The 19,481-nt window shown below is 44.2% G+C and overlaps 2 protein-coding genes and 1 long non-coding RNA gene across 3 annotated transcripts; 2 read left to right on the top strand and 1 right to left on the bottom strand.

Annotated features, from left to right (window-relative positions):
- Positions 1 to 97: 97 nt before the first annotated feature.
- LOC306828147 (interferon-induced protein with tetratricopeptide repeats 1B-like) lies at positions 98 to 6,792 on the top strand. Its single transcript, XM_079350421.1, has 2 exons — positions 98 to 230; positions 4,274 to 6,792. Exons 1-2 carry the CDS (start codon positions 226 to 228, stop codon positions 5,571 to 5,573), a joined length of 1,305 nt encoding a protein of 434 aa, XP_079206547.1. The 5' UTR covers positions 98 to 225; the 3' UTR covers positions 5,574 to 6,792.
- Positions 6,793 to 8,251: 1,459 nt separating this feature from the next.
- LOC306828513 lies at positions 8,252 to 8,607 on the bottom strand. The gene is made up of 3 exons (XR_013779756.1): positions 8,580 to 8,607; positions 8,402 to 8,493; positions 8,252 to 8,301 (listed from the first exon to the last, which is right to left on the bottom strand). It is a non-coding gene; the product is annotated as an uncharacterized lncRNA (long non-coding RNA).
- A 542-nt stretch (positions 8,608 to 9,149) lies between these two features.
- LOC306828541 (interferon-induced protein with tetratricopeptide repeats 1-like) lies at positions 9,150 to 15,405 on the top strand (the record flags this gene model as incomplete). The annotated part of the gene is made up of 4 exons (XM_079351061.1): positions 9,150 to 9,208; positions 9,327 to 9,391; positions 11,869 to 11,956; positions 14,103 to 15,405. The coding sequence occupies 4 exons, from the start codon at positions 9,150 to 9,152 to the stop codon at positions 15,403 to 15,405; spliced, it is 1,515 nt and encodes a 504-aa protein (XP_079207187.1).
- Positions 15,406 to 19,481: the final 4,076 nt, after the last annotated feature.

The following is a 19,481-nucleotide window of genomic DNA, read 5'->3' as shown; positions in this document are numbered from 1 at the left end:
ACGTTTGAGCTTTGAGTTTCCATTCTGCAGAAGGAAAGTCACATTTGTATCCTGCTGATTAAGAAAATGACACGCCTCTGTCACAGACATTTAAAGCTGCTGCACTTCATCACCATCATCATCATCATCATCATCACAGAGAGCTGAAGAGACTGTCAGCAGACAGAAACATCAAGAGACTAAATCATCTTTAGAAAACCACTGAGAGGAAGAAACAGCAGAAAGATGAGGTGAGTATCTGACCTGCATACGAATGTTTACATCTCTGATTATTCTGAACTTTTAGTCTTTTTCTTCTTCTTTAGCTTCATTATTTACTTTTCTCACTTTGATGCTTTTTGGACTTTTTATTTGTCATGCTTTGGTTTTGTTTCTGTGTTTTGTCTTGTTTTCGTTTTCTTTCTTTCCTTAGTGTTCTGTTTGTTTCCCCTCGTGTTTTCCTGTGTCTAAGTGTTTTCTGAGGCCGGTATTACAAAGCAGGATTTGATCTTAGCGAGGTCACTTCAGGGTTAACCCTCGGTTTTCAGTCCTACGAAGGTCAATTACTTTTTACCTGGGTATATCACCACGGTAACTGATGCTGAACACCTGACCTGCTCCGGAGCAGGTCATGTTGGAGATAAGAGATCAAACTGTGAAAATCTCCGCACACTGACCAATCAGATCTTTAGATCGTGGAGCTCGAGAGGAGGGGGGGGACACTTTATGTTTCCCGCATGATTTTACATTAGACTATATTCTGTTTAGTTAATGATTATTGTTTACTGATATCCTTAAACAGAGACTGAAGAAAGCACCGGAACGTTTTAGTTGAAGATGTAAAATAATGAATATTTTCTTGTGTCTTTGTATTTTCATGTTGAACGTGTCCATCCTGCTCTGTTTGTGATGAGCTGCAGTTTAACTTCTAAAAGCTTTTCTCTACTTTAAAGAGTCAGAGCAGCACATTCAGTTCAGAGCAGAAACGAGTTATTAGAGTCAGTTCTAAGGTGAACTAACCATGGGACAAATATAAGCTGCATATTTTCCTTTGTTTTGTTCTTCCTGCATTTGTTCCTGCAGCTGTGTCTCTTGGGAGCCTGTTTGTCTTAACATAGTTATATTGTTAAAAGAGTTTGTAGTTTGTGCAAATATCTTCGTAGATATGACGATCTGCTGACGGCAGACGCGGTGATGATTGTGATAGGTTAAATGATGCTAACTCCGCCCCTTTTACGTGAACGCGCTCTTGGAAACCCTCAGGTTGATAACCGGCATCGTAGGACTGATAATCACCATCTTGTATGTCAGAGTTTGTTAAACCAGATCACCCAGAGAGACCCTGATATGTTGAACTCTCTACGTAGTCCAGACCTCAGGTGTTCACTTGTTTAGTCTTCTCCCTGTTCTTCTGTGTTTTCATCCTTCAGTTCCTCGTGTTTCTTCAGTGTTCCATGTTATTAGTATTGTCTGGTTTCCTGCCTTCTGTGTTTCCCTCCTGTCTTGATTACCCTGTTTGTCCTCACCTGTCTTATTAGTCTCACCTGCGTCTGATTACCCCTTGTGCATTTAGTCTCTGTGTTTTCCTCAGTCTCTTGTCGGTTCATTCTCGTTGGTCTCTGGTAGTTTGTCGCATGTGCCTTTGCTGTTTTGCTCCTGTGGATTATTTTGTTTTGCTCCTTGGGTTTTTGGGTTTTTGGAATTCTGGATTTATTATTTGATTAAGTTTTTGTTTTATCTGTTGTTTAATAAATTTGAGTTTTCCTGCAGTTGGGTCCTCCTTCCCTGTTTTCTACCCGTGAGCGTGACACGGTTAAAATACATTTAATTTGTGTTTCCTTTAAATGATCATGATTACTGATTGTTTTTTGTTTTTTTTGTATTTTTATTGAAGAGGTAGAATTATAATTTACCTTCAGTAAAATAAGGATTATCACATAATACCCCCCTGAACTGCTACCTTATCGTGGTGGGGGAGTTTGAGCACCCGAATGACCCTAGGAGCTATGTTGTCGGGGGCTTTTAGCCCCCAGCAGGGTCACCCAAGGCAAACAGGTCCTAGGTGACGGGTCAGACCAAAAGCAGTTCATAAAACCCCTATGAAAGGAATACAAACAAGGACCGTGACGTCGCCCGGCATGGCGGAGCCGGGGCCCCACCCTGGAGCCAGGCCTGGGGTTGGGCCCGCAGGAGAGCGCCTGGTGGCCGGGCTCTTGCCCGTGGGGCCCGGCCGGGTTCAGCCCGAAAGGACGACGCGGGCCCGTCCTCCTGTGGACCCACCACCCACAGAGGAAGCCGTAGGGGTCGGGTGCAATGTGGATCGGGCGGCAGTCGACGGCGGGGGCCTCGGCGACCCGATCCCCGGACGCAGCTTCTGGCGTTTGGGACATGGAACGTCACTTCACTGGGGGGGAAGGAGCCCGAGCTTGTGCGGGAGGTTGAGAGGTACCGGCTAGATAAATAGTCGGGCTCACCTCCACGCACTGCTTGGGCTCTGGAACCCAGCTCCTCGAGAGGGGCTGGACTCTCTACTTCTCTGGAGTTGCCCGCGGTGAGAGGCGGCGGGCTGGTGTGGGCTTGCTCATAGCCCCACAGCTCAGCCGCCAGGTGTTGGAGTTCACCCCGGTGAACGAGAGGGTCGTGTCCCTGCGCCTTCGGGTAGGGGACAGGTCTCTCACTGTCGTCTCGGCCTACGGCCCGAACGGCAGTGTGGAGTCCCCGGCCTTCTTGGAGTCCCTGGGAGGGGTGCTGGACAGTGCTCCGACTGGGGACTCCATTGTTCTACTGGGGGACTTCAACGCTCACTTGGGCAACGATAGTGAGATCTGGAGTGGGGTGATTGGGATGAACGGCCTCCCTGATCTGAACCAGAGTGGTGTTCTGTTATTGGACTTCTGTGCTAGTCACAGTTTGTCCATAACGAACACCATGTTCGAGCACAGGGATGTCCATAAGTGCACGTGGCACCAGGACTCCCTAGGCCGGAGGTCGATGATAGACTTTGTGGTCGTGTCATCTGACCTTCGGCCGTGTGTCTCGGACACTCGGGTGAAGAGAGGGACTGAGCTGTCAACTGATCACCACCTGGTGGTGAGTTGGATGCGCTGGCAGGGAAGGAAGCCGGTCAGACTCGGCAGGCCCAAACGTGTAGTGAGGGTCTGCTGGGAACATCTGGCTGAACCCTCTGTTAGTGAGGTCTTCAACTCCCACCTCCGGACGAGCTTTTCGCAGATCCCGGGGAAGGCTGGGTGCATTGAGTCCGAGTGGACCATGTTCTCCACCTCCATTGTCAAAGCAGCTGCTCGGAGCTGTGGTCGCAGGGTCTCTGGTGCCTGTCGTGGCGGCAATCCCCGAACCCGGTGGTGGACACCGGAAGTAAGGGAGGCCGTCAAGCTGAAGAAGGAGTCCTATCGGGCGTTGCTAGCGCATAGGACTCCTGAGGCAGCTGACGGGTACCGGCAGGCCAGGCGTTCCGCAGCCCGGGCGGTCGTGGAGGCAAAAACTCGGGCCTGGGAGGAGTTCGGGGAGGCCATGGAGGAGGACTTTCGGTCGGCCTCGAGGAAATTCTGGCAAACCGTCCGTCGCCTCAGGAGGGGGAAGCAGTGCTTCACCAACACTGTTTACAGTGGAGGTGGGGAGCTAGACGAAAAACTGAAAGGAGTCAAATTATTGGCCTTTACAAGATTGTTTGCTTCACCCCTTCTGACTAAGTTTTGTACCTCGGATCTGTTAGTAGTGTTATCCTCATTTAAGTTGATGAGTCCTATGACAGTAGTATCAGCATATTTTACAATGACATTATCATGATGTACAGTCATTAGTCCAAATTAAAACATTAAAACAAGTTCATCAGACAGTCTCTGATACTGGGTTTGTGACTCTGTAGGAACCAGCTCTATCAGAACGCTCCGTTTTGGTGTGTGTCTCTTTAAGTGCTGTTGACGGACATTTCTTGCAGCCAGGCTCTCCTTGGTCCAAATATTTAATACAGGGTGACGAGTCACGATTGCAGGTAGGCCAGTTTATCGCTGTTTTCACCCAGATTCTGCCTCCAAATGTTGTCACCAGTGCAAGGTTTCAGCAAAATGGCCAGCGTCCATATTTATATACAGTCAACATGTTTCATGGTACAGCAGAAGGTACAGGAGCTCTGCTAGCTGTCAGCAGGATGAACAGGTGTGTCTGGGTTTGTTGATAAGTTGTACGATGTAGACCTGCTTACGTAGCACACTTCAAAACATGTCAGAACTAGCTGCTGATGTGTTTACATGTTTGTGTTTTTATTCTCCTTCAGTGCTGCTCAGAGTCAAACCACACTGGAGTCCCTGCAGTGTCACTTCACCTGGAACCTGGACCGCAGCAGGAACTATCTTTTAAGTCTCACACACAAGATGGAGGACTTCAGCACAGAGGAGGGAAACCGATGGCTGGGCCACATTTACAACCTGTGGGGGTTCATTCAGTATAAGCTGGGGTTAAATGAAGAGGCAAAGAGTTTGTTCCAGAAGGCTGCAGAGACCCTCAACCAGCTGAGAGAGGCAGATGAGGGTCCTTGGTTAGTGGTGAACTACGGGAACCTGGCCTGGCTGCACCACCACCTGGGAGATGAAGCAGAGAGTCAGGCTTACCTGTCAAAGGTTGATGCCCTGATGAGAGAATACCCATCTCCATCCCAGGACGAGCTCCATCCAGAGATCTACGCTGAGAAGGCCTGGACCCTGATGTTCTTCAGAGAAGACAAGAATCTGGTTGTTGATTACTTTGAGAAAGCTGCCAGCATGCAGCCGGACATGGTGGACTGGAACACCAGCTATGTCATATGGTTAAAGAAAGCCCAACACTTCAGTGAGCCGAGGCAGGTCCCTGACCTCTTGGAGAAAATGAGACAAGCCAAGGAACGGGATCCAAAGAACTTGTACCTGGCTGCTCTCTACCTTGAGCAGCGTGCTTATGAAGGAGGAAACATCCGAGAGGAAGTCCGAGAGTTGGCAGGAAATTTGAGAGCTCTGCCCCTCAGTAACAGCGGTATGTGGGTCTTACTAAACCTTTACAGAAACCACACATCAGTTGATGAGGCCGTTGATTTGGCAGAGAGAGTTCTGAGAGAACATCCAGATGTGCGTTATCTGAAGAAATTTGCTGCGTACTGCTACAGATGGAGGATCATTTATTACAGCAGAGGTCTCCCTGATCCAGAACAAAGCATGGTGGACCGAGCAATCGCTCTCCACGAGGAGCTGCTCTCTCTTTACCCACATGCTTCATTCAAAAGAGAAATAGATCTTGCAACTGTCTATGCAAAGTCACGTCACAGCAAGCACAAAGCTGAGCAGATATTTCAGAAGCTGCTCAAAAATGAACCTGCAGAACCTGCAGACAAACAGATGCTTTACAACATGTATGCAAATTATTTATTCCATGATCAAAATGACAGACACAGGTCGATACAGTATCACATGAAGGCTGCAGCCATACCAGAAAAATCCTACTTCCGTGAGAAGAGCATCAGATTCCTGGAGGAGACTAGAGACAGAGGCATAATGGTCAGAGATATAGAGGAGTTTCTCCGAAACCTGCCAGAGCCAGGGCAGTAAAGAAAGCGAGGCAAATTTAGGGGGAACAATTCTGTTCATGCAGAATAAAGATCTCAGCTAATTTGTACAGAGGCTTCTATCTGTTCACAGAGGTGTTTTGCATTTGCTCCCAGCACACTGAAACAGCCCTCCTCAAAGTCACCAACGACCTCCTCCTCAACATCCTCCTCGACCTCACTGAAGCCTTCGACACCATCAGCCACAGCATCCTCCTCCATAGCTCCTTTGTCCTAAGGCGTCCCCCAGGGGTCGGTGCTTGGTCCCCTCTTGTTCATCATGTACTCGCTCTCCCTTGGTAACATCCTCCGCCAACATGGCCTCCGTTTCCACTGCTATGCAGATGACACCCAGCAGTACGTCTCCACTGTAACCTGCTCCACCCTGACAAACTGCCTCAATAAACTCAAATCTCTCAACTATGCAAAATCAGACATGATAATCATCGGCCTCAAATCCCTCACCAACTCTTTTCAAAACTTCTGCCTCACAATAGACAACTGTTGAAAGATCCCAGATGATTCACCTCACCGGTCTGAAGCGAGGGAGACTGCTCATCGTCAACAGCTGAAAGCTCGGCTGACACTTTTACTCAGGCTGAGTTCAGGCTGAATTTAGCTAATCACAATAGTCATATTTTAACTTTTATAAACCTTAACATAAAAAGTTGATATGTATTACATGCATAATGTGTACTTATAACATTGTAAGGAGTGTCATATTATTATGTGTTAGAATAGTTGGCGGTTATAAAACCGCTTGTGTGAGTGCAGGCTGTAAATCTTATTGGGGGTCCTGGACTGCTCACATAGTGGGGTGTGTACAAGTGCCCTGTTAGAGATCAGGGAGTGTCCTGCAGCTGCATGACAAACACACATATAACCATATATGTCTTGTTTTTGCTACATTATTTTTGACCTAACACAAAATGTATATTGAACTTGTCATGACGTAGATGTTGAGAGTCAACCAGAGTATATAGGAGGGAAGCACAAGCTTCTCTCTGGGTCAGTCTTCCTTTTTGGGACTTGACTTCTGCTCTACACTTGTTCTGCACCTGTGATCAGCTGACTTATATTCTCTTTTATTTAGCTCTCATCACTCACTGTGAGAATAGCACTCTTTTGTAGGATTTGTATTATTTTGTAAGCTCTGTATTTAATCAATTGTGTTATTATAAAATAAAAGGAAACCTTCCATTGTAAGGACTTTCCAACAAAAACCCTTTTCCTTTCAGATCTTATATTTTCCTCTTGTTGGACCACGACGGACCAAAGGGATAGAAGACTAAGGTAAGAAGCTTTTTGTCCCCATTGTTCCAATACCAGAGAGGAACACAGAGACTGGGGAGGGACACTCTGCTTTAAAGTGGTTAGGACCCACTAGGGTGTGAGAGACCCAAGGAGAGTCCCCTCCAGGTAACGGCTGTGAAGGAGGCCTTTCCAGTATTAACAGCCTCTGATCTGACCATAGAGGGGAATGACTTCAAAACTGTAATAACTCAATAACTTTAAAGGTATAAAAGCTGAATAAACTGTGTATTTCTTTAAGCGCTCCTAATAACCAATAGTGATGTTCTAGTTCAAGGCAGCAGCGATATCTTTATGAAAGGCAGTTATTGGTCCTCCTGACGAGATTCACACTCGGCCCAGACCGACCAATCAAAGTGAGGCAGGGTCGAGGTTTCAAGGTCAAGTAAATAAGAGCAACAAACTAGGATATTAAAATAATTCCTAAAAACGGCAACTGCTTAGCCGAGATCCCCGCACTCTCGCAACACAACTCCACTCTATCCCCTCATGGTGATAGAGTGGTGGTCGAGCTAAATGTGGCTAACTGTTAGCTTGTACATCCATCACGGTAAGCCTTTGGTCAGTGAGATTTGTGGTTGAAGAAACACTCATTTAATTAAAGCTTCCTGTTTGCTGTTGCTGCCATGGTCCGGTGTGTTCCTCCTGCTTCATTTGTTTTTATTTAACCAGGTCGGTCCCATTGAGACTAAAAACCTCTTTTCCAAGGGAGACCTGGCCAAGACAGGCAGCAGCAAACAACCCCCCCCCACAAAGTTACAGAGACACAGTCAGCCTTGTCTCCTGATTGGCTGGAGTTCTGTATCACGGGACCTTGGACCTCGTGGATCTTCCTCTGATTGGTCAGCTGTCAGACCTGACGTAGACAGGTGTGTGTCTTTCAGAATCAGACTCCAGGAAAAGGTGGAGAAACATCTCGAATATGATCAAGAGAAAAGGCTTCTTCTTTATTCAATAACTCCAAAAACACACGACTAAAGAATCAGGGTCTTTATTTCAGGGCGGGACACTTTTTTTTTTTTTTTAAACAATCAGAAACATTTTTTACATTCACACATTAAAAAAAAAAAAAGAAACATGGTCAGAGTTCAAACAGGAAGTGGCTGAACTGGCCAGATAACAGATATGAAGGCAGGGGGGGAATGGCAACAATGACATGACTTGGCTTTAATTACTCGGGTGTGGTCTGACGGGATCAGGGCTGGAAGTCGACTCAAACAGGAAGTGAAGGCGACAACAGTATTTGTGAAGTTTTAAACACTCTCACTCACAGCCTGTTACTTTAAACTCTACGGCGAGTCGGAAGCACACAGATCAGAATGAGAAAATCCAAACGTGTCTGAAAACTGGAAAATAAGTTCTTCCTGCTCACCTCTCGGGGGACTTTGAGTGGCTGCGATGTCTGCGGCTTCTGTTGTGACCTTTCAGAATAAAAGCCACAAAATCATTCACAAATCCCCACATGTACAATCGTTATATTAAAATGAGACTAAAAAGGATGAATGACTCTAAATGTATTACCTGGAGATTTGGAGCGGTGGCATCTGTCTCTGGAGCGACTGCGATGGCGGCGGGGGCTCTTGCTGCGATGGCGGTCTCTCCTCGGCGACGGGCTGAGAACACACAACAAAATAAAAATCAGCGTGCATGATTTAAGAGCGCCACACGTGCTGGTTGAGAAGGCTTTCAGGGAACATACCTTCGCCTCTTTGGAGATCTGCTCCTCCTGAGGGGAAAAGAAAACACAGGACGGTTTTAGATACGAGGTCATAAACACGGTGAACCTGAGCGTAGAGAAAACACGAACCGTCTGGGGGAGCGGCTCATTTAAGTTGATGAGTCCTATGACAGAAGTTTATCAGCATATTTTACAATGACATTATCATGATGTAAAGCAGTACAGTCATTAGTCCAAAAGGAGAATGGCAATGGGCTTAGAATAAAACCTTGTTGTGTTCCAGTTATTAAAAGCAGTTCATCAGACAGTCTCTGATACTGGGTTTGTGACTCTGTAGGAACCAGCTCTATCAGAACGCTCCGTTTTGGTGTGTGTCTCTTTAAGTGCTGTTGACGGACATTTCTTGCAGCCAGGCTCTCCTTGGTTTTATTCTACGATTCACAATGCTCCAAATATTTAATGCAGGGTGACGAGTCATGATTGCAGGTAGGCCAGTTTATCGCTGTTTTCACCAAGATTCTGCCTCCAAATGTTGTCATCAGTGCAAGGTTTCAGCAAAATGGCCAGTGTCCATTTTTATATACAGTCAACATGTTTCATGGTACAGCAGAAGGTACAGGAGCTCTGCTCGCTGTCAGCAGGATGAACAGGTGTGTCTGGGTTTGGTGATAAGTTGTACGATGTAGACCTGCTTACGTAGCACACTTCAAAACATGTCAGAACTAGCTGCTGATGTGTTTACATGTTTGTGTTTTTATTCTCCTTCAGTGCTGCTCAGAGTCAAACCACACTGGAGTCCCTGCAGTGTCACTTCACCTGGAACCTGGACCGCAGTGAGAACGATCTTTTACGTCTCACACACCGGCACCTCTAAGACCAAGGAGCTGGTCATTGACTTTGGGAGGTCCAGACAGAGGGAGCAACCTGTTCTGTTAGAGGGAGCTGAAGTGGAGGCTGTGGACTCCAACGGAAGAGTCTTATTCTTTATATTGTTACTTTTTGTTACCTGCTACATTTTAGATTGTATTTGCTGCTGGAACCTAAATTTCCTTGAGGGAGTCATCCCAAAAGGATCAAAAAAGTTCAGTCTGCGTCTCTAAGTCTAAGTCTAAATAAAGTAGCAGGAACTAAGTTTGTATTCACACCAGGAAAGTCCTTGAATTTTATTTGATCGGGACCAAATACAAGGTTTTTTTTATGTTTTTTGGTTCATTTTCACATCACACTTTTTACAAAGGCTCAAAACCACAAGTGTGCAAAAATCCTTCAATCATTGGACAAACAGCTTGAGGGCGGGGTAAAGAAGTAATCGCAAAATAAAAGTGGACAATCATCATGTTATCAGACCTGCTGGTACCTACAGTCTCTAAACTACAGGAGGTAGAGTCTGCAGTTATCAGACCTGCTGGTACCTACAGTCTCTAAACTACAGGAGGTAGAGTCTGCAGTTATCAGACCTGCTGGTACCTACAGTCTCTAAACTACAGGAGGTAGAGTCTTCAGGTATCGGGCCCCTCTTCTCTGGAGTGTCTACGGGACCTGGGAGGCGGACACATTCTGTCATTTAATAAATAGACTTGAAATATTTCTTTTTAATAAAGCTTGTTATTATGGCTGAAGCAGGTATAGATCTAACCCTGCTATAGGCTTAGACTGCCAGGAGAACTGACCCCTTGACCTCCTCTCTCTCTCTCTCTCTCTCTCTCTCTCTCTCTCTCTGCATTCACTACATGACGTCACAATCTGGACATCTAAGTTACAAACCTCATCTTTTCTGATAAATATGTATTCATTCATGTTGTACACATAGATCAGCAGCTGCTTAAATAAAGCATTAAAAACTCTCCATCCAGAATGTTAAATGAATGTTTCAAAACCAAACATGTCCATATTTGTCAAAGTTTCTAAAGGGGAACAAAGGCAGATGATCAGATATAAGATATCACATTAAGTGTTTTTTTAATTGGACAGAAACCTTTTATTTTGAAGCCGTGGAGACACAGTTCTCTGGTCCTTCCGGCAGGTGGCAGCAAAGAGTCATAAAGCTGACAGGTAGCAGCTCTGCAGGTCGACCAAACGAAGTCAAACACACACTGATCAATTTTAATATCGATCCATTACATAATATGACACATGTCACTTTGACTGTTTACAGACACTAAATATATCAAGTCATAGAAGAGCATAAATAAAATCTAATCTGTAAATTAGAAACATAAAGTGATTTATAAAACTCAAATACACTTGTAGATGGAGAATTTCTCAAAAGTTTCAAAAGTTTCAGAATTTCTCAAGAAAACCACAAGTGTGCAGAAATCCTTCAATCATTGGACAAACAGCTTGAGGGCGGGGTAAAGAAGTAATCACAAAATAAAAGTGAACAATCATCATGTTATCAGACCTGCTGGTACCTACAGTCTCTAAACTACAGGAGGTAGAGTCTGCAGGTATCGGGCCCCTCTTCTCTGGAGTATCTACGGGACCTGGGAGGCGGACACATTCTGTCATTTAATAAATAGACTTGAAACATTTCTTTTTAATAAAGCTTGTTATTATGGCTGAAGCAGGTATAGATCTCACCCTGCTATAGGCTTAGACTGCCAGGGGAACTGACCCCTTGACCTCCTCTCTCTCTCTCTCTCTCTCTCTCTCTCTCTCTCTCTGCATTCACTGCATGACGTCACAATCTGGACATCTAAGTTACAAACCTCATCTTTTCTGATAAATATGTATTCATTCATGTTGTATTCATATATCAGCAGCTGCTTCAATAAAGCATTAAAAACTCTCCATCCAGGATGTTAAATGAATGTTTCAAAACCAAACATGTCCATATTTAGAACTATTAAATACCATGTTTGCTATCGTTGTATTTCCAGCTGTATTCTTCCTCATGCTGTCATATCTACTTTGAATTCTTTTACAGTTTAATTATGTTTTTATTTGCCTTTTGGCTCCTCCTGATTGGCTCCCTCGTGTTTGAACTTTAAAGTCCATATAGGAAACTAAACTTTGTCACCACCTATCAGCTCAGTCAGATGATTTTATGATTCGTTTTAGACAGTCATGAGGCTTCACGTTTCCTTTCTCTGGAAACGAAACTCTTGGCGCGTGAACGAGGAGCAAAAGGCGCGTGTCTGCGTCGCTGTATTCGCGCGAACTCATTCGCTCTGCCTCACGCGCATCAGAGTGGCGTTTTTATATACGCCATTTTCTCTAAACCTCCCTCATGCTTCATAAGTTTCCTTTAGAGATCTATGACACTGAGGTTCTTCAACATATGTTCGACTTCGCTTATGTTCTGCTGCAGGGCGATGTGCTGCAGCGAAGTCGCGCCTGTTCGCTCACATGCACACGCCCCGCCTCCTGACGTCTGCATCGACTATATCTACGTGCTCGTGGGTGTGTTGTTATGTTTCTGCAAACTCCAAGCTGCAGCAACAGAAGGAACCCTCCAAACTGACCAACATTCATAAGACTACAGAGAGAAGTCTGAGACATGAGGTGAGCTTTGACTCTGAATGGTTTCTCATGGTAGGAGTTCACGTGTCATTATGATGCTGTTAACACTTAATGAATGGATTTTAGCAGCAGGTGTATCATTATGAGTTTAGTTTCCTCATCTCTATTGGTTAGGGTCATTTCCTGCAGTTTGTGGAGCACATTGTCCTGGTATAGTTTCTTGGGAAAGTCAACATTCATCCAGGACTTCCCAGATTTTATGCACTTATCCAAGCTGCCTGTGATGCAAGCTTCAGTTTGTTCAAGTTCAGCACTAAATTACCTGTAAATATATTTATGTCGCACATTTTAACAACAAAGGCATTTCAAAGTGCTTCACACAAGACACCAAAAAGCATCACCGACATTATTAAATCTGATAATATGTTCAAGTACAAATAATTCAAATCAAATTAATTCAAGTAAAAATATAAGACAGTTAAAGAGTTACTTATATATACAGTGCAGAGTGAAAGATTAAAATCTTTATTAAAATAGTTAAAGGCAGCTGTAACCAGGTGAGTCTTTAACCTGGATTTAACAGAGCTGAGAGATTCAGCTGACCTGCAGTTTACTGGGAGTTTGTTCCAGATATACGGAGCATAGAAACTGAAACTTTGAGTTTAACTGACTCCAGCTGTGTGCTGACTCTTCGTCACTTCTTCTTTCCTCCAAAAACAACAACCTCGGTTTTGTCTTTGTTCAGCTGGAGAAAATGTTTGCACATCCACTCATTGATTTTCTCTGTGCATTTACTCAGTGCTTTGATCGGACTGTGATCTCCTGGCGATGTTATAACATGTACTGTACTTGTGTATCATCTGCGTAGTTCATAGATAGATACTTTATTGATCCCGAGGGAAATGCAGGGCATCCAGTAGCAGTATACAGACAGGCAGGACACAAGACATTAGTTACAATACACACCCGCTGTCCCCCCCCCCCTCTCTATACAATAATCCCCCAAACAAGATTTAGCAGCCCCTATGTGACTATGGGTAAACATAATTACAGGTTAAACCTGTGCAGTTAGCATTAGCATTAGACTTAAACTTATATAGCATAATGTACATAACCTGTGCAGTTAGCATTAGCATTAGACTTAAACTTATATAGCATAATGTACATAACCTGTGCAGTTAGCATTAGCATTAGACTTAAACTTATATAGCATAAATGTACATAACCTGTGAGGAGAGAAAAACATGTGTTGGTTAAGAGAGACCTGTAAACAGTTAAAGAGCCTTAGAAACAAAGTGCTGACCTTCTAGAAACTAGTTACATGTGCATGTACAGAGGTGTTTGAGGTAGTGCCAGAGGTGTGAGTACAGTCATTAAACAGTCAATGCAGGAATGTAAATTGGCTCACCAACTTAAAGGAGCAGTGATTAGCATTAAGTGTCCAAAACAATAAGGTGAAACCAGGAGTGATTAGGGTGATTGTCATTCAAGTACCCAACTATTGAGGGGCAGATTAGCATTAAGTGTTGAAGACAATAGAGTGAAACTTGACCTAGTTAGGGTGATCATGTCAACCATTACAGATGTAGCATAACACAACAGTAGGATGAAACCAGACATGATTAGGGTGATTATCTTTAAAGTGACCAGTGCTCAGTAAGGTGACTATCAATATGCATTAAAGTGTCCAACTGGAGGCTGACTCTGAGGTCAGCAGTGCAGATGAGGAGTGAGAAAAAGTGAAAAAAGAGTCCAGGGTTCACCGTGTGCTTCTTCCCTGCCGTGACAGTGAAGTGTTGTACAGTCTTATGGCCTATAAGGGGACAAAAGAGTTCTTGAGTCTGTCCGTGGAGCACAACTGTGACAGCAGTCTGTCACTGAACATGCTCCTCTGCCCGGTGAAGGTGCTGTGCAAAGGGTGGTGTGTGTTGAAGCAGTCATCTGTGTTTCATGAAGAAGCTGATCATGTTATCTTCCTTTTCCACAAATTGCAGATGAACATTTGTGATCTGATCTGAGCCCATCACACATCAGGGTCTGTTGTATTAACTTAGTGTGTTTTGATGTTGTTTTTTTCTTCAGTGCTTCCAGAAGTCAAAGACAATTTAATTCCAAGCTGAAGGGTCTGCAGTGCCACTTCACCTGGGCTCTAAATCACGAGAAGTCCAAACTTTTACGTAAAAAGGACAAGCTTGAGGACATCGGCACTGGCAAGAGAAACCGATGGCTGGGCCACATTTACAACCTGCGGGGCTTCATTGAGTATAAGCTGGGGTTTAATGAAGAGGCGAAGAGTTTGTTCCAGAAGGCTGCAGAGACCCTCAACCAGCTGAGAAAGGCAGATGAGGGTCCTTGGTTAGTGGTGAACTACGGGAACCTGGCTTGGCTGCACCACCACCTGGGAGATGAAGCAGAGAGTCAGGCTTACCTGTCAAAGGTTGATGCCCTGATGAGAGAATACCCATCTCCATCCCAGGGCGAGCTCCATCCAGAGATCTACGCTGAACAAGCCTGGACCCTGATGAACTTCGGTCAAAAGAAGCAGCTGCTTGCTGCAGATTTCTTTGAGAAAGCCATCAGGATGCAGCCGGACATGGTGGAGTGGAACTCCAGCAATTTCATAGGTTTAGCTTCTGCCAGTAAGCACAACGAAGGAGGGGTAGCTGCTAACTGCCTGAAGGAAATGAAACGTGCAAAGAATCAGGATGCAAAGAACTTGTACCTCGCTGCAGTTTACCTAATGCAACGTGCCAAGAAAGGAAAAAAATTTGAGGATAAAGCACGGAACTTGGCCAAGCAGATCCTCAAAAATCCGGTCAGCAGCTATAGTGGTATAAAGCCGTTACTGAGAGTTTACACATACCACATATCTGTCGATGAAGCCATTGATTTGGCAAAGGATGCTCTGAGAAAGCATCCAGGTGAGCGTTATCTCATGAGGTGTTTAGCACTCTGCTACAAATGGAAGATCTTGTTTTTCAGTGAGAGTCGCCCGAGGCCAGGCATGACAAAGAAGGCAATCAGTCTCCATAGGGAGGTTATTTCTCTTTACCCTAACTCTTCATTCGTCAAGAAAATTGATCTTGCTAATGTGTACGCAAAGTCAGACAAGGCTAAAGCCGAGGCAATATACCAGAAACTGCTCCGAAAGGAACTGGAGCCTGGAGAGAAACAGGTGCTTTACAACCACTTTGCAAAACACTTACACTTTGTTAGAAAGGATTACCAAGGGTCGATGCAATTCCACATGAGGGCTGCATCGATACCAGTCGCCTCCTTCTATCGCGACGAAAGCATCAAAGCTCTGCAGAGAACAAAAGAAACAACAAGCTGGAACCGAAGGAGTAAAGAAATAGAAGAGTTTCTGGCTGAGCTGAAACTGTAGTGTCCTCCAGAAAGGAACTGGAGGAGGTGTATTACCTGAGACGGTAATGATACGATACAGGTGAATAAGATGGGCTTTAATTCTCTATATTACTGATGATGGCAATCCCAGTTAGTAATATTGAAGATAAAATTGCTTTCAAACTTGCCTCTTAAATGTTCGGTTTTAAATGGGGAAATGTTGCAGCAGCCTTTAAACTCGATGTGATTCGGAGGAATTAAGCTTTCAGTGTCTTTTGCAGGGAACTCTCGAATTGATAATTCTTTGTACGTTTAGAAATGCAGTGACTGCGCGAGCCCTCGTTGGCTGTGTTGGCGTCGGAGCCGTGCAAACGCGGACAGGACGACCTTGAACGTCACATGCAGTGTGAAGCTACGAGCTAACTTGAGAGCGCTAGCATTAGCATGCTAGCACAACAATGAAGGACAGGTGATTGCAGCTCAAGCCGAGGATGATTTTTGTCAGCCGCTTGCGCTTGATGGTGTTTAATTATGGTGCGTTCTAATCGACGGAGATTGTGGAAGGTTTAATACAGAGGAGGCGTGGCCTAACAGCAGTTTGTTTTGGTTTTCATTCTGGTGTTCATTCTTTGATCTACTGGATCAAAAAGTCGCACATTCTTCCTTTAACGTGACGTCCGCCGAACTAAACTTCAGTTAGCATTAAAGGAGCAGTTAGCTACAGGCGCGCACCAGTTTTTGTTATCGACCATCGGACACTTTTTCTGACCTCTCTCTGAATGTTGAATGATTCGCAAAGCATGATTCTTGGATGTGATGGTGAAAAGGTTCGACAAAACGTAAATAAATTATAAACATAATGTATCTACATAACCTGTTCATATATACAATTTCAAATCGTACATCTACACTTAAATCAATGCTGACTTTGTTTTATTCATTTGATTGGTTTGATTTTTATCCAAATATATTTCATGTGGTTTTGTGTTTTAAGTTCTTCTGAAGTGATGAACATTTGCTTGACCGATAAACCTGCCTTGCTTGGATTTGTTAAAACTGAATGTGATGGTGATTGTGTTCATGCTGAGATCAAATAAACATCAATAATCACTAATAAAACTGTGAATGTTTGTCTTCAGTGGTTATTCTTCGCAAGAGTGTTGATGTTGTGCAATCAGTTTGTAAACTCCACCACCAGGGGGCAAAAAAAAATGTTGTAGACTAAAGGGGAATCATTGGAGTGATTGTCTATTTCAGCTCTGCTTAAAAATGGCTATTTTTTATGTCTGTAGCTTTAAATATGTAAATGAGCTGTGTCTGACCACGCCCCCTCTCTGGAAGGGCTCGGGTGTACTCGCTGCTTTCTGGCTCCATGTCCTATTGTTTACGGTGAGAAGGCAGACTCAGAGGGCAGAACAAACACCTAGCTGTGGGAGTGTCACCCACCTGGGGGAGGGGCTACTGCCCTTTGTGATGTCATGAAGGGAACAGCTCCAAATAGCCTGTTTGAGCTCACATTTAAATGTTAGTAGAGCGTAAACTCACCTCATGGAATTTACTGAAAAATCATAAAAGGTAAAAAAAAAAAAAACAGTCTCCAAGTAAAAAATTCAGAAGCAGTTATAATTATATGATGGATTAATTTAATGATGCATTAAATGATAAATGGATTTAACAAAAAGCTAAACAGATTCATCACTTGCACAGTTCTTCCTGATATTGTCAGCAGCGCCCTCTGCTGGATGAAACCGCAAACTACAGCAGACACTGATGAGATCAGAGTTTGAATTTAAACAGCTGATCTTATTTCACAGTCAGACGGAGAAAGACGGGAAGACAGGTTTAATGTGTGTGTGTGTGTGTGTCTGAAAGTCTCAGGTGTGTCTCCACCTGTGGGACAATAAAAACACGCACACACTTCTCACACACATCAGCTTGATACGTCTTTGGTTTTGTTGCACGAGCCTGTTGTAGTGGCTGAGTTCTCCCTGCGTTCGGCCTGTCAGGTGTTCGTGCAGCACCAGGCTCTGTGTCGGGTCGAGGGTCTCCAGCCCATCAGCGTGTCGGAGGGCCTGGCGGTGTGTCAGCGTCTGGGAGCCTGCAGGATCCTCCTGCTGGAGCCGAGCCGCCTCAGAGTCCTGCAGAGAGTCCGCCTGAACGTCAGCCAGGACGACGTGGTGTTCGCCCTGAAGGCGGACTGAAGGATGCTGACGTCGTTTATGAGGAATGATTTGGGATTTTTTTGTCTTTATTTCAATGTGTTTTTATGGTTTTAATGTTTTATCTCTGATTGATATTCAATTCCAGCCTCTTAATTTGGGAGAGTATTTCCTGTAAGAATAAAAACCTTGTTGGCATTCTTTTTATCTCTTTTGGCCTCGAGTGGTGTTTACATACCGCAGCTGTGTGTCGTCATTCATTACCCGAGACGCTCCCTTTCCAAGGAACAGAAACATACCGACACGTTTCTGTTAAATGAAACACAACATACCACACTCATCAAAGGTTCATCCTCGGGTTGTTTGGCTGCGATGATGAACCTGAAACAGCGCTCGGGTTCCAGAGAAAACTATTTTGTTAAATTAGAAATGTGAATCCAGTCTGCCTCTCTCGAGCTTAACTTTAAAGTTTAATATTTTAAAAGAGGTAATCTGTTAAACTCCGCTCCTCCATGTTCCTCTAACGCAGTGGTGTCCAAACTTTTTTTCTTGCGGGCCAAAATTGTCGCGTTAGAATCGCTCACGGGCCACAGGGTTTTTTTTTTCTTCTTAAATATTGGAGGGAACTTTTTGTATTTTAACCTCTTCAAAAAATAATGTAAACACAATAACTAATTGCAGTGGGAAACTGTTGTGTTCTAATTTTTTGGAAAGAATAGTCAGGCTTTTATAGGTCTCCCTCGCTAACATGAAAAAGACAAAAAAGAACAAATTATGCCATCTGATGAGGCCTGGGGCCAAAATCTTCAGATTCTTCGATTTGAAGTCCAGGGCCACAAAAAATCCACTCAAGGGCCACAAATGGCCCCCGGGCCGCACTTTGGACACCCCTGCTCTAACGTGTTTCACCAATGATGAGAAAAGTCCATCCTCTCCGTCTTCTGCCTGCTCCACTTTTCAGAAAATGTGTGCTCAAAGAGGCCGTTTGGAGATGTTCCCTTCATGACATCACAAAGGGCAGTAGCCCCTCCCCCAGGTGGGTGACACTCCCACAGCTAGGTGTTTGTTCTGCCCTCTGAGTCTGCCTTCTCACCGTAAACAATAGGACATGGAACCAGAAAGCAGCGAGTACACCCGAGCCCTTCCAGAGAGGGGGCGTGGTCAGACACAGCTCATTTACATATTTAAAGCTACAGACACAGAAACAGCCTGTTCTGAGCAGGGCTGAAATAGAGGGGTTTATAGACATGATCAAATACAGGATCAGAGTGGATTTACAACAACACACTTCACACACATGATGAAGAGGAGCGAGGACACTGATTTATACTTTTTCCAACGCTGTATTTTAGAATTAATCGATTTTCCATGAATGTGTTTTGCTTTGAAAATGTAAAGTCCTTTTTGTTGATGTGAAAGTTCATTTCATGTGTGACATTAAAATTATATATAGAGGTGCTCCTTTTTGCTCAAGCTGTGTTTAAGCTTTATACCAATAAATGAACAGTGTGCAGTCAAAGAAGTCGTCTCATAGTTGTTTGTTTCAGTGGTTTCACCTCTCCTCCTCTGAAAGGCTTCTTCAGCTCTAAACTATCTGGAGGACGGAGATAGAAACGGAAGCCTTGTTGCTTCCTATTTCTGCTAAAGCCTGTCGCACACTGAACAATTTTTAACATCTTAAAGGGGAAATAATGATAAAAAGAGAGTGTGTGTGTGTGTGTGTGTGATAAGGTGATAATGGTGCACATGGTCAGAGCTGTTAACAGCTAGCTCAGAGAAAGGGAAATGATGATTCATGCTCTGCTGATAAACACATTTTAAAGTATTGTTTTAGTTGTTTAGATGTAAACAAACGGTGGTGTTCAGCTGCTGACGTATCCCGTATCAGTTCTGTGGATTTTTCAATAATATTTATAAAGCTATTAATTAATTTTGTCGTGAATGTTGACGGCTAATG

The sequence above is a fragment of the Symphodus melops genome (assembly GCF_947650265.1).
Source record: "Symphodus melops genome assembly, chromosome: 8".
Lineage (NCBI taxonomy): Eukaryota > Metazoa > Chordata > Actinopteri > Labriformes > Labridae > Symphodus > Symphodus melops.
The sequence above is the reverse complement of the archived record's forward strand: the minus strand, read 5'-3'. Positions and strand labels throughout refer to the sequence as shown.